This window comes from Poromitra crassiceps (assembly GCF_964638095.1).
Source record: "Poromitra crassiceps genome assembly, chromosome: 23".
Taxonomy (NCBI): domain Eukaryota; kingdom Metazoa; phylum Chordata; class Actinopteri; order Beryciformes; family Melamphaidae; genus Poromitra; species Poromitra crassiceps.
The window spans coordinates 16190727-16214894 of NC_139639.1; the positions used below are offsets into that span (position 1 = coordinate 16190727).

Consider the following 24168-nt stretch of genomic DNA (forward strand, 5'->3'; position numbering starts at 1 on the left):
CCGCGGAAAGGAAAGGGCAAAAGAAAAATGATTAATCTGTCAAAGGCGAATTTGTGTTCGGGATGAGACCGCTCTGACGTCCATCCGACCATAACGACGCTCACAGGTGAACACATTAATGCGTGGGGCGTTGAGATCCAGCGGATGCCCTGGCGCCATAGCAGGTGGTGCTTGTATAACCGCTTGTCACTTGTCTTTGCTGCCTGATCTGCGCGTCGCTTCAGCACTGGACAGCGACCGGGACCGTCGGACACTGAAAACACCGAGGGGATCTTGAGGCGGGGTAGGCTACCAAAATATTATTGCAGTAGTAGGCTATATTCTGATAGCCTATCTTTTAAACTGTGCGCTATTCTCGTGTTTTTTGTAAGCAGCGCATTCCAACGTCATGCATTATTATTATTTTTTATTTATTTAGTCGTTATACGCGTTTGCTCTGCAGAGCTTTGAGCGCTTGGGTTTGTCAGTGTGATTAGGGAGCCCGAGCTCCACTCTCCAAATGCCCTTGAAAGTATGTGCGTGGCTGACTGCGTGTGTGTATGCGCGTGCGTGTGTGTGTGTTGCGTGTGTTTGCGGGAGTCGGGAGAGAGAGGGAGGTTATGGTGGTGGTGTTGTTGAGCAACTGCGCAATTGTCTGTCCCTGTCTCTTCATCTCTCTCCCTCTCTCTCTCTCTCTCTCTCTCTCTCTCTCTCTGAATCCCTCTCTCTCTCTCTCTCTCTCTGAATCTCTCTCTCTCTCTGTTCTCCAGTCGCTCCGACCCTCGCTTGGCTCGGGGCAATGCGCGGCTAGATGACTTCACTGCATCAACAAGCACCGCGGTATCCTGGACTAATATAGCAGCGCCACATCTCCCCCACCCTCCCCCCTCTCTCTCCATTCGCTGATCCCGAGTCCCTCCGTCTAAAGGCACCATGGGAAACCGTGGCATGGAGGACCTGATCCCGCTGGTCAACAAGCTGCAGGATGCCTTCAGCTCCATCGGCCAGGCCTGCAACCTCGACCTGCCGCAGATCGCGGTGGTCGGCGGCCAGAGCGCAGGGAAAAGCTCGGTGCTGGAGAACTTTGTAGGCAGGTAAAATTGACCAACAGAAATAGGATAATCCCTTGTCCTGTTAACCTTGAGGATGACATAAGAGGCCTACCGGGCCAATCTCTGCAGGCAGAGAGTTACCATCTCTCCCCAGGCAGAGTTACCATCTCTCCCCAGCCTTCAGTCACTGCTAGGCTACAGACCACAGGCACAGAGTGATGGGCAGAGACCTTCAATTTGAAGGCCACGTTCGGTTCCTCTCCACCAGAGCCCAGTCATCACCATTTTATTTTTAACACACACTCCTGCCTTATGCTATGTGGGGGAGGAAGTATTTGGGTTACAGCAACACCAGTGGGATTTCAGCCCAATCAGCACCAACTCCAGGCAGGCTCTTTCACATGCAGCACCAGAGATATCCCATTCTTTACAGCGACCAGCATTCCTTTCAAGTGGCATCGGTGCGTATTGGGATGCTGTTATGTTGTCTGTAGTGGTGAAACACAAGGCAGAGTCACATCGCTGCATATAGCCTGTCTTTAAGCAATATCATCCCTTCATTCATTTTGCAGTGCCTACTCCCACTGCTACAGAAGCGAAAGGCGATGAATATTCATCACCTCTCCCAGCGTTTTGGTCACTCCAAACCAATCAATAACGAGCAGTTGCAGAATAAAACCTGTATTTTCAACACAAGCATTGAGGTCAGAGCCATTCACAAGCCTCAACAGATATTGGAATTGATGCGGGCGATAGTATCAGAATCAGGTGTGTGATCCTATTGCCAGCATAATTCCAATGTCTGTTCAAGTTTGGAAAGAGGCTCCGAATCAGGTCCCCCAACGCAAATGATCCTTGCTGCTCTTTGTAATATATGTAACGGCGTTGTGCTGATAGTAGTCACAGCAACCCATGTTAAGGGCTTGCCCAGGGGTGGATTCGAACCGCCGACCTCCGGCTTCCAAAGTGCACATGCTAACCACTACAGCAGGAAGGCTAGCTCCCTTGGCGGAGCTGATTAACGGGCCTTTATACTGGGGAGTGAGTTTAACCAACCGACTCGCTACCACTTGGGACTCACGAGGACACATTCATTCGGTTACATATGTATATATACATTCATTCAGTTACTTATATATATATACAGTATATATACAGTATATATATATATATATATATATATATATATATATATATATATATATATATATATATATATATATATATATATATATATATATATATATATATATATAATCTAGGCTAGAGCTAACACTGTATGTTGTGAAACACAGGGTTTTGAATCTGTTATACAAGAATCTCAAACTGCTGCAACAATAATGTGGTCTCCAATTGCTCATTTCTGTGATATAATTGGGCGGAACAAATTGAAGCGAGTCATCTCCTTAGACATTTTAATCGAGGGGTTATTACGCTGCCCTCCTGTTTCCTTATAACTCCCCATAGTAAATTTGCTCCTCTGTAGAAAGTCGCGCTAATCACTTAATTTCACAACTCATTGCAAATTTGACTCTAATTTGGTTAAAGTATTGTGACGTTGGTTCTTGTGACATTACATTTGTTGCAGAGTGAGGGCACGTGCCAGTTGTTTACGCTTGTAAAAAAAAACACACACACACACACCCATGCCATAAGTTAGATTCTCTGTAGTGTCACCAGCCAATGCATGGGTGACACCATCTATAGTTCCATATGGATGCACAGACTTTGTCCTGTTAGCCATCCTTGAGAGCCGTGATGCTGAGTAGTGGCCCTTCTGTCCAGAGCTGAGCCCCACAGCGCTGAATGAACAAGATGTAGAGACTCCCTTTTTTGTAGCTACACCTACTTCAGGGAGATCCGAGGATCGATATATCTTAATAAGGTTTCTCACTACAGGTCTTTAGCACGGGAGATAATTACTCGGCGGATGTGGATTATTTAAATAGTGAAGGCATCATTTTTTTAATGAGAGAGCTCCTCTACCTGCCAGCGATGCAGCTGTTCATTTTGATGTGTTGTTTATCGGGTCAGATTGCCCTGCACTGCACAGGAGCTGCTGCTGTGTTTTAAAATAGCTCCTCTCTAGCCTGTATTTTGGATCGACTTAAACCCGCACCTATGAATGACATTGAAGCTCCTACACTATGAAGTACAGTTGGGATGACATAATATCTAGTGTGATTAATAATTCAAAGCGACTTTGCCTTTCGAGATTTTAGAGATTGAATTCTGAAGAAGATGATGTACCAACCTACAGCCACACCCATGGGCTGTGTTTCTGTACTATGAGTTTTGATTGGTTGTCTTTCCTCAGGGACTTTCTGCCCCGCGGATCTGGTATTGTCACCCGTAGGCCCCTGGTTCTGCAGCTTATCAGCGCCAACGCAGGTGGGCGCAGACACACTTACACACCCACATCATGATCACTTTTCAGGACATTACATAGACTTGCATTCATTCCCTGGAGACTTGCCCTAACTATAACCACTACTTGTCTAACCCTAACGTTAACCTAGCCTTTAGGGGGGCACGGTGGCACAGTGGTAATCGCTGTCGCCTTACAGCTAGAAGGTCCTGGGTTTGATTCCCACCTGGGACGCTGTGAGCGCTGAAGGAGTGCGTGCCCGTCCGAGTGTCCACCGCCCGGGTGGGGTTGTCAAAAAGGGCCTTTCTGTGTGGAGTTTGCATGTTCCCCCCGTGCCCCCTGGGGGTCTCCTTCATATAGGAACCCCTCACCAAAACATGCAATATCCTGGTCGCTGAAGTGGTGCCTCCTCTGGTTGTTTGGGGCGCCTGTTCGGAGGGAGGGGAACTCGTTGGAATAGCGTGATCCTCCCACGTGCTATGTCCTACCGGTGAAGCTTCCCCTGTCAGGTGAAAAGAAGCGGCTGGCTAACTGCCCATGTCTCGGAGGAAGCATGGAGCCAGTTTCGGCTCTCCCCAGATCGGCAGAGGGTGGATCAGCAACCAGGATGAATAAATTAAAATGAGCACTAATGGGGGGGGGGGGGGGGGGGGGTAAAAATGGGATTAAAAAAATCTGGAAAAAAATATTTAAAAACAACAAGAAACAAAACAAAACCTTGCCCTAACCGGCCATGCACGTATGCATGAAAGCACACACACACACACACACACACACACACACACACACACACACACACACACACACACACACACACACACACACACACACAGCCAACCAGCCCCCCCCCCCTCTATTTCCTTTGCAAATGGCACTGTTTTTTGCGCTGGCTTAGTTTTCCTTTCATACTGGTGTTATTTTCCTCACAGACACTCACAGCAGCAGCAGCACCCACACTCTCTCCCACACACCAGTAATCTCAGTTGTATGTTCTTCATGTGTATCTTCTCAGAATGGGCTGAGTTCCTACACTGCAAAGGAAAGAAGTTCACAGACTTCGACGAGGTTCGCCAGGAGATCGAGGCGGAGACTGACCGCGTCACGGGCGCCAACAGGGGCATTTCCCCCGTCCCCATCAACCTGCGAGTGTACTCCCCACATGGTGCGAAGCCCCGCCCCCAACTTCACTTCCTTCCTTCCTTCCTCCACTTCTCACTGTCATGCAACAGCGGGCAATAACACATTATAGAGTCAAAGTAGACCATGACAAGCTGTGAGTCATCACATGCAGTTTTTTTTCCATGAATAGCTGGCCATGCATATTTTTCAAAACTCGGTCATTGTAAAAAAAAGACCGATTTTGGAATGAATTTGGCTACTGTAAATCACCACACATGAATGAATCCCCATGATGAGGAGTGAAGAGGAGGCTATTTGACTGAACAAGGTGACTATCCAGGTGTGCTGCAAGAACCCATAGTGATGATTTTGGAATAAGACTATATTTTCTGGTTCAAATCTAGATAGTATACGCAAAGTTCACGTGAACATTACGTTGTTTTAGCAGTACAGAGCAAACATCTTGGATATGGTTATAGCATATTTGAATGCTGAAATGTACATTCAAATGAATGCCACTTTCCCATTAATTGCCAGTAGTAAATGTGGGTTTCTTTGCATTTGTATGATGACATGGTGAGAGATGAGAGTCTTGTTTGTTTGGTTTCTAGTTTTGTGAGAGAGTTGATCATGTTGAGGACTACTGATGGAGGTGACATATAGGCTAAATACTATGGTTAATACTATGGAATACATGCTGTATTCCGATATGTTTTTTTTGTAGATGTGTGGGCAAATCTTGTAATTTTCTCAGTTCTATTTTCACTTCTGGGTCCATTTCCAGATCAGTACCCATACAGTTTTAAATATTGGCGCTTATTAGAATACTTATATTATGACATATAGACATTCATGCTGTAATTGCAACTCAAATAGTTTTTTTTTTATGATGTTAACTCTTCATTATATTTACATTTTACCAGCTGTAGGGTCAACCTTTTGGCATTCCCCTTTTACTAACTACACGTCACAAAAATTAACGGCAATTATTTGAAATGAACTGTGTTCCTCTGACTGTGCAGTGCTGAACCTGACCCTCATCGACCTGCCGGGGATCACCAAGGTGCCGGTGGGGGACCAGCCTGCCGACATCGAGCAGCAGATCAGGGACATGATCATGCAGTTCATCACCAGGGAGAGCTGCTTGATCCTGGCCGTCACGCCGGCCAACTCCGACCTGGCCAACTCTGACGCCCTTAAACTGGCCAAGGACGTCGACCCCCAGGGTAAGGCAGGGAAATGCACGGGGGGGGGGAGGGGCTTGAACTAGGTAGAAGGAGGCACTGAAGGAAAGGAAGCGAGGAAATGGTGTGGAAAGGAGGAGCACAACATGGGAGAAACACGAGGGGAAAGGAGACGATATGAAAGGGAGGAATACGAGGCAGAAAAGCAGCCCTATCGCCAGAATAAAACGTTGGCATTTTACTTTTCTGCAAACCTCGCATAGTAGAATCTCAACGTAGATTTGAAACAAAACGGTGGTTAATTTGAAAACCTCACCGCCTTTCCAATGTTAAACGCAAATAAAGCAACTTTAGTTATGTTTAGGCAAGTAAACCAACATTAGATGTTACTTAGGTACGGTTGAAATGTAGACACTTGTACATCTAGCAGAAGAAGGGGAAGAGGGGCTAGGTTGAGGGAGAGGTAGAAAGAGGGGAAGAGGGGATGAAGAGGACGGCAGAGGAAGGAGGAACGTGTGAAGGTTGGGAAATAAGAGGAGTGGGAGCAAGTGGAGGACCAGGAAAAGCAAGAAATGAGACAGATGTGTCTCTGGGAATGCTTTCTCTAAGTGCAAGGTGGCATATCTTTCTGTATTCTAATACATTGTCACTTGTATTCCAATCAAAAACACTAAAAAGTCCCTCCTGACCCTTTGACCTTTTGACCCCTCACCAGGCATGAGGACTATTGGTGTCATCACCAAGCTGGATTTGATGGATGAAGGCACGGACGCCCGAGAAATCCTGGAGAACAAGCTGCTGCCACTGCGACGAGGTGTGTGTTTGTTTGTGTACGTGTGTGCGTGTGTGTGTGTGTGTGTGTGTGTGTGTGTGTGTGTGTGTGTGCGCATGCGTGCGTGTGTGCGTCTGTGTATGTGTATGTGCATGCGCGTGCACATACACACGTGTGTTTTATTGTGAGCTATGTGAGCCAGATTCACTGTCACTTCCTAGTTCTCAATGTCAGTCTCTTTTAGCTCCTTTAGATTTCCCCTTACATTTCCCATTAAGTGCCTGTACCTTAAAAGCTAGAAAATCCATTTATCCTTACTGTACAACAGTAACACGTTTCATTGAAGATATAGCATACTAATATTCAGTGATCAGTTCAAACCAGTTTTTTCCCCGGACCCAGGAGGACCAGACTAGAAGAGCTTTAGGGACTGACTGACTGACTGACTGACTGACTGACTGACTCACTCACTCACTCACTCACTCACTCACTTACTCAATGACTCGCGTGCTACGCGCGCTCGATTCCTAGGCTCGCCCGCTGCGAATGGTGGTGTGAACAGACCCGATTACACTATCTTCCTGTATTTGTCCTGTATATTGTATTTCTCTAAATCGCAATACGCAATAACTGACTCTACCCATCTTTGATCCTCTGTCTGATTTGCACCTCCACTCCTTTGGTTTGTGTTGATCTTGCTCCCTGCCTTTCAGTCCGTTGTCCCTCAGGATCATCATCCCCTCTGTTCATTCATCCCCAGGTTATATCGGGGTGGTGAATCGCAGTCAAAAGGACATTGATGGGAAGAAAGACATCAAGGCAGCCCTGGAGGCCGAGCGGAAGTTCTTTCTCACCCACCCTGGATACAGGCACATGGCAGAAAAAATGGGCACTCCCAAGCTACAGAAAATTCTCAACCAGGTGATCCCAGATTTATTCCCAGTGCTTTTCCCAAGCACACTCGACATCAGAGGTTTTCAAAGTGGGAGGCGGGCCTCCCCAGGGGAGGCTCCAAACAGTTTCAGGGGAGGCTCAATGAATGGAAGTGAAAAAATATCCCATTAGTTATTACATTAGTTATCAAAAGGAGATCACATTGAATAGCCTAGATGTGTGTGATTCCCAGAGTCAGAAACAAATAAATGCCTTCAGACAGGCCTTTTTATGTAGTTGAACAAACAGCAATATCAGGCTATCTTGGCTCAATTATTGAGTGTCTATGGGATCAAAGCATAATAGAAATCCCAAAGGCATCTAGGAATTGATCAAAATTAATTTAAATTAAATTAATTATGCTCTACATAATTAATAAGAGTGTGGGCCGATTTTATTCGCTTCCATTGTGCACCTAATGATGGAAGAAGATGGAAAACTCAGATTCAGATTCACTTGTATTGCCACAGTAGGTAATCAGATTACATATGAGAAATGTGATTTAGTGTGAGTAAGCAGCGTAGCGGTCACATCAATAGTCAGAAGACAAAAAAAAACAATACAGAAAGACAATCACACAAAAATTAAAGGTGCTGTCCAATATATCTTTGCGCTCTACGTTTCAGTCCAGACTGGGAAACCTCTTTATAGAGCCAAAACGCCGATAACATAATCTGCTTAGTGATGATGTCACATGCGGTTATAATTGGTTTAATTGTGGTTGGCCGGCATCATGTTTCCATAGCAACTGACCAACCACATCCGGGACACACTGCCGGCGTTCCGCAGCAAGCTGCAGTCCCAGCTGTTGGGCCTGGACAAGGAGGCCGAGGAATACCGGGGATACCGGCCCGATGACCCGTCCCGCAAGACCAAGCAGCTGCTGCAGTCAGTACCACTCACTGTTTTTGTCCCCCCCCCCCCAATTTTTCCACAAGTGCATTGACATTGTTCATAGAAATACATGTGTACTACAGAATCAATTTACTGTGGAGAAATACTGTCAATCCTCCCTTTGTCTTACATTCTGAATATCAGAAGTTGTTGCTGTATTTTTTTATTTTATTGTAATTGTTCAGGATGGTGCAGCAGTTCTCCGTGGACTTTGAGAAGAGGATTGAAGGTTCGGGGGACCAGGTGGACACAGTGGAGCTGTCCGGCGGAGCTAAAATCAACCGCATCTTCCACGAGCGTTTCCCCTTCGAGCTCGTCAAGGTGACGCACCTGAACTAACAGGTTGGGTAGATCAGCTGCAGCGGCCTCTCTGTCTCTCTCGTCTTCTAACTTCTTCTCTCCTCCCCACTCAGATGGAGTGCGATGAGAAGGAGATGCGTCGAGAGATCAGCTATGCCATCAAGAACATCCATGGTATCAGGTGGGAGCTTGTTGACCAAACTCTGTCTTTTATTCTCATTCTCTACTACGTTCTCACCTGTGTTTCCCCCCAAGTGACACACAGGCTATCCAAATACTGGAGGCCTACAGCTAAGCTAACGCAACCAGTCTCTACTGTACTTTATGTCTGTTAGCATTATAAAGTTATTACTTCACTCCACTTTACAGTTTGTTGACAGGAGATGCAGCCAAATATATAAAAGTGGACATGGCCAACATCATGTCAGGTTAACAAAAATACAAAGCAGATGTTTGGATTTGGTTTACCAGCAGTCTAAAATTACAGGGTTTGGATGGGAATCTATGAGTGAGGGAGGAGTTCATTTTTTTCCTCTCCATTCAGCCTCTGAATGTTTCTATATTCATTCAGCAGTGGTAGGCCACCCCAACCCCAAAAAATGCCACCCATACTAGAGGGAATGCGACATTAAAGAAACATCAAATTTGACAGGTGTGCGTCCAAATTTTAGTATTAACCCTTTTTATCACAATAAAATATTGCAATAAGAGCAGCTTTAATGCTACAATACAATACTGGGAACAAAAGCAGTGTTTTGGTTATGGAACCAAAACGACACTGCTACAAAAATCTTACGTGTGTTATTATCTAATTAGATAATAAAAGAAAAGCACCGTTCCTTTCCTCACCATTGTGCCTGTCTGTCTCTTCCTTCAGGACCGGGCTGTTCACTCCAGACATGGCGTTTGAGGCCATTGTGAAGAAGCAGATTGTAAAGCTGAAGGAGCCCTGCGTCAAGTGTGTGGACATGGTCATCCAGGAGCTGATCAACACCGTGCGCCAGTGCTCCAACAAGGTAGCTCCTCCCCTCCGTCTCTTGCAGTGACACATAAGGAAGGATGGAGACGTTTGGTGATGGAGTGGTGGATGGAGGATGGGGGGATGAATGCTGATGTGTTTTCCGTGGTGCGTGATGTGTTTCCAGCTGGAATGCTTCCCCATGCTGCGTGAAGAAACGGAGAAAATCGTGACCTCCCATATCCGAGACAGAGAGAGTCGGGCCAAAGACCAGGTAACACCCTCTGACTCTGTGCAGACCAACATACCGTATATACCTGAAGCAGCCCGGTCGCCAGAATAAAACGTTGACAAGGTACGTTTCTGCAATCCACGGGTACGTAGAATATCAGCGTTTCTGAACCAAAAACATGTTGCATATCATGTTTCTAGGTATGTGTATATCAACGTTATAGAGTGTGCTATTGAAATAGCGCGGTGGCCAGTAAGGGTGTTGTGGTCGAGGTAGACGGAGGGCGTAAACACTTGCCTTTCACACCGGAGAGCCGTGTTCAAAGTCTACATTTCAACAATAAGTCACATTTAACGTTTTTGTTATTTAAGCCTAACCCAAACCATAATCCTAATCTCAACCTTAACTAATTTGTTTTACTTGCCTAAACATAACCAAAGTTGCTCACAAAGGACAATTGTGTTCATACATACAACATAACCCTATCTAAAAAGGGCAAAATTAAACGCTGTTTAATTTCAAATTGATGGTGAAACTGTAGGTTTGCAGAAACATAAAATGCTAACGTTTTGTTTCTAATTCACGAGTCGAGATCGTGCGCACAGTATCCCTGGTTTGCAGACACGTAAAATGTATTTTATTACGTCTTATTCTCACGACTGGGTTGACATGAACACACAACACACAAAATAAGCTCCAGTCTTCTCCTTCTTCACATTGGAGCATCACATCCAAATCTATTCTTTTCATTTTGAGGCGTTACAAACCAAATCCTCTATGCAATAAATAGACCACTATAATACATATAAGAATGGGTTGCACTATGTCTTGTGTATGGTTGCAGGTTCTGCTGCTGATCGATGTGCAGCTCTCCTACATCAACACTAACCACGAAGACTTCATCGGCTTCGCTAAGTAAATGTCTCCAGACGCCATCCATTAACTTGACTGTGCCACCATGATAATGTATTTATGACAGAGCAGCAGCACGGGGTAGTAATAGACTATTCATGAGGGGCTCATTTAGACGTATGACTCACATAAACATAATTGATCATTATTCATCCACCCCCTATGCTTCTTCTTCTGCTGTTGTTCTCCCTCTCTCTCTCCCCTACATCTCCTATCAGTCTCTTATCTCTCTCTCTCTCTCCCTGTCATCCCTGTTATCCCGGCTGTCTCGGCGCTGCTTCCTGTCCCCAGTGCGCAGCAGAGGAGCAGTCAGACTAATAAGAGCCAGAGTTCAGCAGGAAACCAGGTGAGCGTTACTTTGTCATGTCTTGTGCGTCACACACAAACAGCGAAGCGCGAGGTCAAGGGAGTGTGCCGCCCACCCACACAGCAGTGGGAGGCTGGGCTACTGTAGAGAAAAAAACAAAGACACAAAGAGACACCCAAGTGGAAGGAATGTGAGCCTACATGTTGTCTTTCATTCATTTAAATTAGGGCTGCACGATAAAATGGTATTTTCATCGTCATCGCGATTATGAACATACGCAATAAACGCATCGCAAAGACCGCCTGAAATGCAATGAATAACAAAAAAATATTTTATTTTAGCACGCGCCATGCATTCACACTCAGCATGCGATCGTTTTGTCTTGTGTTGTAAATCCAGCGCACATCTTTCTCGTGCAGCGGTGCGCTCCGCCCCTCCGCCAAACCCCAAACACGCTGTGTGTACTTTCAGCTTGAGCCGATAACAGAGAGCGCATGCTTGTTGTGGGCATAGGCTAGTCGATGTTTGGGGTCTGTCTATGTTAGCAGTATTAAACCAGAAAAAGATAGGAACTGTATAGCTAATATGCATACTTAAATATTTGTTTATTTATCACAAGTCATATCGTCATCGTAATATTGAACAATGTTATCGCGCATTGCAGATTTTCCTCATATCGTGCAGGCCTAATTTAAATCCTTTGCACAGCACACCTTACTGTATCTAGGCACATTTTAGCCTGCACCCTCTGTGTGTTTTCTTTTTATTATTATTATTATTATTCATTCATATTTTAGCCATGCATGCATGCTGTGTTATAGTATATTATGTTTGATTTGGGGCACCATTTGTAGACAGTCATTTGTTTGCTTCTTGATGTGTGGTGGTATGATTTGATCCTTGACAGAGAAAAACAAAATGGGTGCTATAACTTGATAGCACCCTCATCACTGGTGTTGTTGTTGAGACATCTCCCTTTGTTTGAACCCCTCCTGTGTCATCAAGGTGCCACTTTGCATTTCATCCCCATCCCTTAGTGAGAATCTCAGCTGCCCTCTTATGGGTGTCTGTTGGTGAGTATCGCTCATTGTGGGTTATGGTTTGCAATGTCATTTCTGCCTGCAGTAACACTTCCCGCCCATTGTGTGGTGCTCTCCAGCACTGCTTTCTAGGAACCTCTCTCTCTCTTTTTATTTGGTCACATCACAGGCAGTGGGGGCAAGGAGTGCAATCTCCTCTTTCCTAACCGCTAAAACTGCTAACTGCTAAAGAATGGCATATGGCTGTATAGGCTACTGTTTGGCGGAGACATTTTGCTGCCAGAGATGTTGCACCAGAAAAGATGCCCTGCGTTTTCTAGTGCCACCAGGTGTCTAAATCCCCCTCCCCCCGTTCCTTCCTGTTGCAGGCCTCCTCTCCTCCCGCCTCAGGCCTGATTGTAAGAGGTTACTCTCTTAACAGTTTATACTCTCTAACACCCCCCAAGGCCCGCAGACTACAAGGAGTTGCCAGCTAGATCAATTAGATTAAAGTGTAAAAAAAATAACAAACTTTAACCCTGTGTAACCCACATTTGATCATTTGGAAATGAAAATGATCACATCAGGGACTCATGGGGTTAAATATAAGATTCCTGTCACAGTTCCAGCCACAACATAGCTCTGTCATTTGTGCTTACAGGCCCAAAAGGCCTATAATGATTTGGGCAACCTCCTTAGTGAGTCTGGCTGTCCAAGACTGACACTAAGCTAACCTTAGCATCACTTGGCACTATGCCCACTGGCTTGTTTAAGTGTGGCTTGTTGGTTTAAAACACCTAACACTGTAGATTCTTAGCGCGCCGCACACACACACATGCCTTATACTGTGTGCTTGAAGCACTTAACACAATGGTCACTTAACACGCTAACACGACCCTTTGTTTGTGGCGCTCTGAACACCGTGGCTTGGATGAGACTGCACTGAAGCACTGTCACAAGTTCGAGTCTGAATGACTCACCAAGACGCACACATTTGACACCGCTAACCTGGCGTCCCCACATTTCATTGCATTGTATGCATTGATGGTTTGCACTGATTGATTTGGGTGAGTTTGTCCTACAACACGGTTTGGTCGTCGTATCCCGGAAGTGTGTGAATTGTCTCTATGAATTATGGGATGAGGAGTTCCTATCGTTGGCCTCTGGTTTCCCTATTTTTGTTTTTGTTTTTGACACTACAGCCATACCTGACCTTTGACCTTACCCTCCCTGCAGGTCATCCGCAAAGGCTGGCTGACCATCAACAACATCAGCATCATCAAGGGTGGAGCCAAGGAGTACTGGTTTGTGCTGACCGCCGAGAGCCTCTCCTGGTTCAAGGATGATGAGGTGAGTTCAGTCCTGCTACAGCTAAGACGGGTTCTGATATTTCGCTGTTGTGCAGAATCATGGAACCGGCTTCATACACACCATAGAGGAATAACGTTACCATAGTGATTTGATTCTTTGGTTGACATGGCTCCACTGGTTTCTAAGAGGAGAGACAAGTTGTCCATCTCAAAGCAGATTTTTTATTATTTTGATTATCATCATCAGTTACCATCATCTCACACATGACAATGTGGACCTTGGGTTGGTAGGATGCATCCTGCTGGCTTGGCAGGCTGATGTCTATCTGCCTGTCTGTGCCTGCTGTACAGGTTGGAGGATATTCTGCACAGCAAGTGTAGACAGGCGGACACACTGCAACTCCCTCAGCCAGTCGCCGTCCATGCCGGTTTGTCTAACAGACCTTTAGTACATAAAATACAGATGTATGATACATTTTTTTATGAGAAAGACAGATTGATAGAGACAATAGCATCCCCTCCACCCTCCGATCTAAAACACATTTCCCCCCCGTGGCAGCTGTGATTGATGATTCAAATTTAAACTGTTGGATGGCAGCCGGTCAGTCGGTGACGTTACTCATTGCATATGTGACGGCTCAATTTACGGTTTGTGAGCATTATGGTCTTTGATTAAGCGTGGATCATCATCGTGATAGAGCGGTTTACTGGATGGAGGCAGTCGATGATTCGGGCCTGGTCCTGTCATTCACTCTTTCTTTCTTTCTTTCTTTCTTTCTTTCTTTCTTTCTTTCTTTCTTTCTTTCTTTCTTTCTTTCTTTCTTTCTTTCTTTCTTTCCATTCATCTTTATCTTTGTCTTTGTTTTTCCCTTTTCTCTGTTTCTTCTCTCTCCACCTCTTTCCACTGGGAGTTCAAGCATTTGCTTTTTTTTTCTTTTTTCTTCATTCTTTTTGCTAATTTGGAATGGTCACAATTCCAGCCAAATGTCCGTCTCACAGACACACAAGTAACTGCAAGCACACTCAGCGCAGAGAGCACATGGACTACTGCACTGCGTCGACTCTACAGATTGTTATTTGATACGTTAGTGTGTGGTGATGTAGGAAATTATAGACTCCATTGCCTTTGCCTTGTATATTTCTGTTTTACACTCCTTGAACTTTCTATAGTCAAAGACGCGCATGCACACACGCACGCATGCTCGTGCACACACGCACACGCATGCACGCAAACACACACACACACACACACACACACACGCAAACACACACACACACACACACACACACACACACACACACCCGCGCGCGCATACACACATACATACTGTATGTACACACACACACACACTGTATGTACACACACACACAGACACACACACACACACACACACTCCTCCCTCTCTTGGTGTGGTTGGCAGTTGCTTTGGAACTGCGCACATTCTTGGCAGGAAAATCACAAGTTTTTAATCCAAACATCAGCCTCCAATGTTTTAGTGGGGAGAAACCCCGCCATTAAATATCAATATCCCCCCTTTCTGTCTCTGAACTTTTCAGCTTCGTAACCAACTTCATGCATCCATTCACTGTTTCATACCTACACTGCCCATTCTATTACACACACTTCGGGAAGAGATCATTTAACACCCCAAAAAACGTCTAAGTAACGTCTACTCTTTGACTTTTCATCATTCCTACCAGCACAAAGCGATTCTTCAACGATCTGACGTGTTACATTGACTCTGTAGTCAAAGTAAATCAGGTCAGTCTACTCTACAGTATACCCCTTGTGCACTAGGGGGGTTTAGCTGAGGTATTTATTGCACCATCTGCAAAATACTTTTCTTAGCAGCCTTTTGCAGTCATTTGACACCACAGCCATCCAGCACAGATCAGTGTCCTCTGTATGAAAAGGACCAGGTTCTTCTGCTTTGGCCACCCAGCTAAATCTTCACTGGAGGTGTCTGACTGTATTTTTCAAACTCCACTTGATTGATTGGCCCCTGGTTCCTTTGGCCTGCGTTTGATTCTTTTGCAGCCACAGTGGCTCCTCCCACTGTGGATGAAGATGTGGAGCACATCTTCATCAGAGCACCAGGCCAGCAGCCTGCACACTCACTCATTCTGCTCGCATACAAAAACTATCTGCTGCTATTTTATGAGGCCGTTGCACTTTCTTCTCCGGCCTTACATTTAAATATTTAAAAACATTGTGGCTCGAGATTTCCATCTTTTAACACAGCTTAATCTTCACAGCAATTTGTCAAAATCTACAGTTAGTGTAGGAAATCTGTGATATATGTTTATTCCACACACACATAAAAAAAAAAAAAGGTGAAAAGGAAGTAAGAGGGTGTTAAAATGCACTCGGGACAAAATACAGACGAAGAGCACGGATGCCTGTCAGTACACATGGAATCAAATAAAAACAAAACAAAAATGACACAAATACAAACAACAGAGGCCGAAGAGTAAGGAAGACACACACACAAAAAAACATCTTTGAAACGTGGAATGGCCACACAGCAGGCCCACAGATAGAGACAGAGAGAGAGACGGACAGACAGACAGACACAGAGAGAGAGAGAGAGAGAGAGACAGACTGACAGAAGCGGGTCCGTGCCCAGTCTAACCAATGTGCAGACTACTGTACACCAGTATGACAATGAACAGGTAGTCTGAACACTGGGTGGACGGAGCCGGAGTCAGAGCCAGGCCTTTGCGGTGTGGTGGTGTCTCTGCCGTCCCAGATGCTCGCAGCCCTGCCGTTTGTGCCCTCCCTTCGCCCTCTCTCTCCATTTTGGCACCAAAGAGATCCCGTCTACGAAGCCTCCCCCCCCCCAAAAAAAAACTGGGATTCGGGGGGCCCCCTCGGTCTGCGTCGCCACCTTCCCCCCCCTTTTTTTTGGGGTGTGCCGGCCCGTTTGTTTGTTTGGGTTGATCTTTTTCGCCTCTCGGTCTCCTCGCGGTCCATTTTGGTCACGCCGGCCATGTAGAGTATCCAGCCTTGACGTGGCACATTCGCTCAGACGACCGGGACAGACTGGCTGCACGTTCAGGGAGGGGATATTACAAAAAAGAGGGAAAGAGAGAGAGAGAAGGAGGGGGGAGCGAGTGAGTGAGAGAGAGAGAGGGAGAGAACGAGAGGGGAAGAGGGAGGGGCCCGCGTGACCATATATGGGCCATCGTGACCCCTTGGGGAATATAACGCAGAAAGGGTCTGCGAGCGCCTCTTCTTGGCCTTTTCGTCGTCTTCGTCTCCTCCGCCCGTTAATTCTTACCTGGGACCCTCCGGCCGCCTCTGTCCCGGGACGGTGGACCAGACGCGGGGTTTCTCTCGTGCAAATCTCATCGGAAATCCACTTCTGGTTCCTTCTCCTCAGCTCTCTCCTGTCTTCAGCCTGGGACGTCCCTCTCCAACTTCTCCGCTCTCTCTCTCTCTCTCTCTCTCTCTCTCTCTCTCCCTCCTTCCTTGGTTCTCTGTGTGCTGCTAAGCACTACCAGATGTTGAGTTTTAACGCCAGGCTGTCATTTAATCTCTCTCTCTCTCTCCTTCTCTCTCCCTCTCTCTCTCTCTCTCTCTCTTCGAAAAAAAGAGAGAAAAAAACCCGGCAGGAAGTGGGCCCCTCTGGAATGGAAAGAAAAAATATTGAAGAAATATAGAGGGGGAGGGATAAAAGAAAGAGACGGAGGGAGCGAGGGAAGATGGAGGGCTATAGGATGGAGGTGCAAAAGGAATAGTGGTAGCGCTCCTTCTCATCTTGAACCCCCTTGAACTTACCCTCAGCCTCTGTCACAGCCGGGCCCCTCCAGGATCCGCCGCGGCCTTCGCTCAGGCTGCCACCGCGGAAGACCAACTTTTGTGCGTTTCTCTCACCCCCTCCGGTGCTTCTGTACATATGTATGCTCTCTCTCCCTCCCTCTCTCTCTCTCTCTCTCTCTCTCTCTCTCTCTCTCCCTCTCTCTCTCCTCCACCACCATAAGCCAGATAGTTTCCTCAGCCTTCGGCTCCCTCCCCGGTTTAAAAAACGCACCGTGAAAAACGACTGCGTCTTGACCCACACTGTAATGACTTCCACATGTGCTCTCTCTCTCTCTCTCTCTGTTTCTTTCTTTCCTCCGCTTCCCCCCTTCTCCACACCCCCCCCCCTAATTTCTCCCCCATTCCTCCTCCCTCCTGTCACCCCCCCTCTCTCTCTCTGTTCCCTTTCTTTCTCTCTACCCCACTTTCTTCTCCCCTATCTTAGCCCTTTCTCTTCCTCCTCTAAAACACCCTATATCTCACCTTTCTCTATCACCGACACTTTGGGGCCGGTATCTTGGTGGAGAGAAAAAACAACACCGCCAAAGACAGTAGATGGTGTGCATCAGACTGGTTTAAAAAAAAAAAAAAGTTCATGATCCGTTCCTTCTGTTTTCCTCATTCGCAGGAGAAGGAGAAGAAGTACATGCTCCCCCTGGACAACCTGAAGATCCGCGACGTGGAGAAGAGCTTCATGTCCAGCAAGCACATATTCTCTATTTTCAATACAGAGTCGAGGTCAGTGGCGAGGCCGCGCCGTGCCCCGTTTTCACTTTCCTCACTTTCCATTGGAGCACTTAATGGGTTTTGCCGCTCATACAGCTGCCAATAAAACGCGAGCTCTCGATAGCAATCACACACGGTACTGTAGGGGGAGGCAGAGAGTTCAAAGCCCGGGTGCTGGCGCCTGGCGGAGTGCTGGAAATATGTTTTAGGTTATGCATGTATGCATCCAGGCAAGCTTCCACAAAAAGGGCAGTATTTCCATATGTGCACTCTGTGTGTGACATTCCTTTTGTGAGCGATTCCTTTTGTGTCTAAGAATCAGAATGCAGTTTGTAACAAGATACTTGAGGAGAGCACTCGTAACATACCAAGAGTATGCAGATTTGTTTGAGCGCTGTTAGCATTTTATTTGGAAAACCTAAAAAAAGTCAAAATTACAAAAATGTTGTAGAGTCGAGTTACTTCAGCATCTTGATGCTGTGATAGGAGGCAGATGAGGATATTCAGTGGGGAAAACAAGTAACCAATTCCTCTGCTAGGACTGCATCATAAGGCTGTGGACCTAGAGCATAATTTAGTGTCAGGCTAGTTTTTGGTACAGGATGTGCTGTTCGAGGGAACTAAGCTACTCTCTGCTGTATATTCAGTTGAAGGTATGTACGCTATGTCATAGAATACGATGCTCTGCTCTGCAGCCATTCAAATCCAAGTTTAATCCTAAAAAAACGAGGCTAAACAACAACATATCCCGTACAAAAGGACTGGCTTCAACACACACTCTTTTTATCTATGAGCAATATCAGCTGCATTCTGTTAAATGGTCAAATCATTCAAAGATGTATTTTCGTTGTTTATTTAATGAAATGCGTGCCTCCGTCCTCGCCAGTATCTTGCAGTGTATTCTGACACATGTGTTACATCTGTCATTTGAATCAAGATCAGCTCTTTGTTGACCCCTCACCCATGCGTCATTGTGACCTGGAAGCAGTGTAACATCTTCCTTCTCCTCCTGTGTTGTGGCGCTCAGGAATGTGTACAAGGACAATCGCACCCTGGAGTTGGCCTGTGACTCTCAGGACGATGTGGACAGCTGGAAGTCCTCTCTCCTGCGTGCTGGGGTCTACCCCGAGAAGACCATGACGGTGATTGAAAAGCGCTTTATAAAATAAATGATTCATAATAATTATTGTTATGTGTGACAGTTCCTAGGTTAACCCATAAAGTTGTATTCTACTGTATCTCTTCTACTCGGTTTAATCCTAAAATATCATAATCTATTTGTTTATCCCATTTTATCTCTCACAACTATGGAGAATTCATCTATATTTTACAAAGCAATGATGGAAAGAAAATACATTTTGCCTCAATTTCCTTCTAAAATCTTTACTTTACTTTAGGGGGGGAGAATAACAAATGCTATCGATCGATAGATAGATAGATAGATAGATAGATAGATAGATAGATAGATAGATAGATAGAGATAGATAGATAGATAGATAGATAGATAGATAGATAGATAGATAGATAGATAGATAGATAGATAGATAGATGCATGGAAAACAAAGGCACGGACCGGTTGTCAATTTTAATGGTTTTAGTTACATATTTACTCACCAGGTGGCGACAAAGGGTAAATAACAGCCTTTTGTGTTGTACTGTATGTAGCCTATACAGTATTTATGTTTTTGTTTTAACTACAAACATAAATAAACGTAAAGTTGAAACTATGTTTCAACTACCACACACAGCCTATAATATTATAGCCTATGTTTATTATTATTATTATTATTTTTCTTTGGACCGGCTCGCGGCCCGGTACCAAATGCGTTGCGGCCCGGTACCGGTCCGCGGCCCGGTGGATGGGGACCACTGGTCTAAGTCAATAAGTAATATCTCACCTGTCCCCCTACAGGTGGAGAGTGAGACCTCCTCCGCCCAAGAGAACTTCTCCATGGACCCTCAGCTGGAGCGTAAAGTGGAGACCATCCGTAATCTGGTGGACTCCTACATGGCCATCGTCAACAAGTGCATCCGGGACCTCATGCCCAAGACCATCATGCATCTCATGATCAACAATGTAATTAAGAAGTCCTTCATTCACAACCCTTTCAGATGGGTTACTGCTACTACTAATACTACTACTACTAATACTACTGCTGCTGCTGCTCCTCCTCCTCCTACTATTATTATTACTACAACTAATACTCCAACTTATACTACTACTTATAATGTTCATAACTTTATTTTATTATAGCGCATGTAGTTGCTTCGCAATCAAGACAAACAAATGACACAGAATCAAGGTTACACAAGTTAAGAAGAGGAGGACAATTGGCAAAAACAATGAAGCAATAGTGGAAAGAAAAATATGACATGAAAGCACATCTGTAGAAATAAGTCTTGAAGTGATTTAAAAGACAGAGCTGACTCGGCTTGTCTGAGCTCCTCAGGGACAACACTTCAAAATGCAGGCGCCCTGGAGCGACAATGACACAACATGACAGCGTCTGTTAGAAGTGTCTTTCCTTGTTCATTTCTTAGCAGATTGTCCTGCCAATGGCCCTATTGTTTTATCATTTTGACTGCAACCACCTCGTCATCCCTGCTACTATGCTTCATGTCCCTGCGCTGCCTCTCCCTGCCACCAGGCAGAGATGTGGACTCGAGTCCTTGCGACTTGGACTCACTGTTTTGATGACTTGCAACTTGACCTGACAGAAACTAAATGACTTGAGACTCGACTTGGACTTGGAAGTTAAAGACTCGTGACTTGACTTGAGACATGATGACTGCAATTACTTGTTGTTGTTCATTTTATGTTTTCAGTTGAAATATAAAATATTAAAATGTTCAACATTGTCAATGTTCACATTACAAGTGTGTGTGTGTAACGCAACCCAGTATGTGAGCGCACACTGGGAATGGCAGATCAGATCATCGTCATGGCGACCACGACTGTCCCAAGAGTCATCACTTTCTGATTCAAAAATTATACTGCACATGAGACTGGAGGGGGGGTGCTAGTGACTTGACTTGCCTTAACTAAGGACTTGACTTGACATACCCTGTGACTTGACTTGTCCAAGGAAAAAATGGCTTGGGACTTGCACCAAATGACTTGAGTCACATGTGTGCCACCAGGTGAAAGACTTCATCAATGCGGAGCTGCTGGCCCAGCTGTACTCTGCGGGCGACCAGAGCACCCTGATGGACGAGTCCCAGGAGCAGGCCCAGAGGAGGGACGAGGTGCTCAGGACCCACCACGCCCTGAAGGAGGCGCTGGCCATCATCGGAGACATCTCCACCTCCACCATCACCACCCCCGTGCCCCCGCCCGTCGACAGCTCCTGGGTGGGCGGGCCCGGTGGCCGCAGGTGAACTGGAATGGAAGCGATCACAGATACACACACACACACACACGCACGCATGCACACACACACACACATGCACACTTCCCTGACTTCTGTGAGATTAGTTCAATAAGCTGTGTTCTTTCCTTCCTAAGCATTTATTCCATACTATCCCCTCCTTCTCCAGAGGGTCTCCCCCACCCAGCCCCACTGCCCCCAGGAGGATGTCCTCGGGCCAGCGCCCAGCCCCCCGAGGGGCCCCCCCACCCCCAAACCGCCCGGGACCCCTGGGGCCCTTCAATAATGCCGAGAGCCCCCAGGCTCCCAGCCGCCCTAACAGGGCACCTCCTAGCATCCCTAGGTGAGTACAACACCTCACACACACCACCTACTGGGAAGACAGGGAACATGTTCTTATCTTTTTGTGATATAGTGCTGGTGTTAACAAATAGAAGCCATTTGAGGCTTATGGTCTACAGATAATTGCAATGATGCAATGTTATTCCCTTTGTCATCGAAAAGCTGATGAATTAGCTCATTATCATCTGGACATTCAAAATTTAAATAACAAAATCTCCTTACAAAACTGATCACTAATCCTTAGTTTTGTAAGGATTTACATATTATGAATATTGAAAGAGAAGATATAAAAAAGAACGGATGCCCGAATGTCCAAAGTATGATTCTCTTTTTCTAGGATGCACTATGAGTATTGTCCATAGCATCGCGTATAATCATATTGATCATATGAACACTTTTTAAAATGTAGTCTTTATAATTATTATAATGATTTTGAATTCATATATTGCCTCTAATTCCTATATTCATCTATATATATTTATCCTTTACTCTTCTAATATGCTTTGTCAACAAGCAATAATACTTGATGCTGCCAATAAAGCTTTTTCTTATATGTGAGTTGGCTGCTGTGTGTGAGACATGGGGTAGTACATTAGTACTTTATCTTTGAAACGTGTTTGAAGACTAATCTTCTCTTCTCTTCTCTTCTCTTCTTCTCTTCTCTTCTCTTCTCTTCTCATCTCTTCTCTTCTCTTCTCTTCTCTTCTCTTCTCTTCTCTTCTCTTCTCTTCTCTTCTCTTCTCTTCTCTTCTCTTCTCTTCCTCCCAGTCGGCGACCCCCACCGTCCCCAACAAGACAAGTCCCACCTTAATCATCCCACAGGGGGTTTCCTCACATCTTGCGGGCCTTGGCCTCCATTCGCCTCTCGCTCCCCCGCCACCCCCCTCTATCACTCTCTCTCTCTTTAGCCATGGCTCTGCGATCCTGGTCTCTCTCTAGTGCTGAAACCTGAGCCTTTGCCCCCCCCCCCCCCCTGCCCTACCATTTCCTGCCAGGTGACGATGTCCATATATCTATGTACAGTATGGTACTTTGTCTTGTGGTGTACATGTACGTGCGCTTGTTGCTCGCCCGTGGTCCAGGTTTGCTTAGCAGATCCACTACCCAAGTTTTCGGCCCTGGAACCTCTTTCCCCCCCGTCGCCGCTTCACCTGCCATCCCCCACTTCACCTGCCATCCCCCCACTTGCTGCTTATACATGAAAAATACGCTCAGCGGTGGTACTGCCCTACTCATTCCAAAATGCAGCATGACACATAAGCTGCTTTTATTGCATGTGTGTGTATGTAGAGTGTGCGTGTCTGTATGTGTGTGTGTGTGTGTGTGTGTGCGCGCGTGCGTGCGTGTACTGTATGTATGGGGGGGGAGGGACTAATTTGCCTATATGTAGGCTCAGTTTGTTTTAGTATTGTATTATTTATTGTACAATCATGCCCCCTAAGTGTTCATTATCGGCTTGATGTTCTCTTGAGAACAGAAGTTGTATCTTAGTATGTGTGTGTGTGTGTGTACACGTGTTTGTGTGTGTATGTGCGACTAAATACCGTGTGTGTGTGTGTGTGCGAGGTGCGCCAGGACACGTGTGCATGTGCCGTCTGTCTGCACGTTTGTTGGCGTTTCAGTTGTATTTGTTTTCATGGTCAAAGCTGTTCATAATAATGAGTCATGAAGCCTCGGGGGTAATTTAACGGTGGACTTTTGTGAGTTGTTCCTGTGTTGTAGTAGCAGTCATACACACATAGCAAGGCTGAGGACCACCTTCAGTATTCTCTATATGGAAACAGCCTCAATAATGCGTTGGACCTCATCATAGGTGTCGGTCCACCTGTGCTGTATCAACGGTCAAGTCGTGACCCTCGCAGCCTTAAGCTCCAATCCAGACGCTGACTGGTAATACGGGTGGGATTGCACCTTGCTGCTTGGGAAAAAAAAGAAAAAAGAATAAACGCTAATTAATGTGGCAAAAAAAATGCAAGTCCCTCTGCGAACGAGCAAAGGACAAGCATTGAGATGTTTCCATTTAGCCTTTTCCTCAGGTTTGACACATGCAACTCCATGCACATCAAAACCAGCACTCTGCCCTGCTCCAAACCCCCTCTGTTCTCTGCTCCCTCTCCTGCTCTCACAGCCAGTTAGGCCAGTCAGTCAGTCAGTCAGCATCTGTGTCAGAGCTTAAGGTGGTATTGTCAATGTTCAAGTGCTCTCTGTCAGTTTGTTATTGTGTACGTGGGCCTAAACTGTGTTCTCATGTATATAGGTAATGATAAGGAGGTACTGTACCTGTGGACTATAATGACCTCATCAAGGATCCTAGCGCTTTAATTGTTCTCTATGTCTCTATTCACTAAATACTCTCTTCTCTCTAATTTAGACTGCCTTACTGGCATGAATTACAATTCTGTATTGCCAAAGCTAATTGTAGAAAGAGAAACACACACTTAAAATATCCAGCCGAAGAACGACAACAATATGGTTTCCTGTAGTAGTGAGGCAGCATTGTTTAGCAGAGGGCATAACGTTAACTGGGGAATTGCGTCAGTTGTAATTTCTGTGTCTCTGTATCGCTCCTCAATAAACTTCTTCCTCATAAT

At 45.7% G+C, this 24168-nt stretch overlaps 1 protein-coding gene across 1 annotated transcript; it reads left to right on the forward strand.

The window, feature by feature from the left end:
• Window positions 1–912: 912 nt before the first annotated feature.
• dnm3b (dynamin 3b) lies at window positions 913–22388 on the forward strand (the record flags this gene model as incomplete). Its single annotated transcript, XM_083658807.1, has 20 exons — window positions 913–1073; window positions 3349–3422; window positions 4412–4561; window positions 5541–5744; window positions 6418–6516; window positions 7235–7395; window positions 8153–8295; window positions 8487–8622; window positions 8715–8782; window positions 9479–9617; window positions 9747–9833; window positions 10636–10706; window positions 10995–11049; window positions 13266–13379; window positions 17770–17879; window positions 18895–19009; window positions 19780–19944; window positions 21009–21241; window positions 21405–21578; window positions 22346–22388. 20 exons carry the CDS (start codon window positions 913–915, stop codon window positions 22386–22388), a joined length of 2502 nt encoding a protein of 833 aa, XP_083514933.1.
• Between the last annotated feature and the right edge of the window lie 1780 nt (window positions 22389–24168).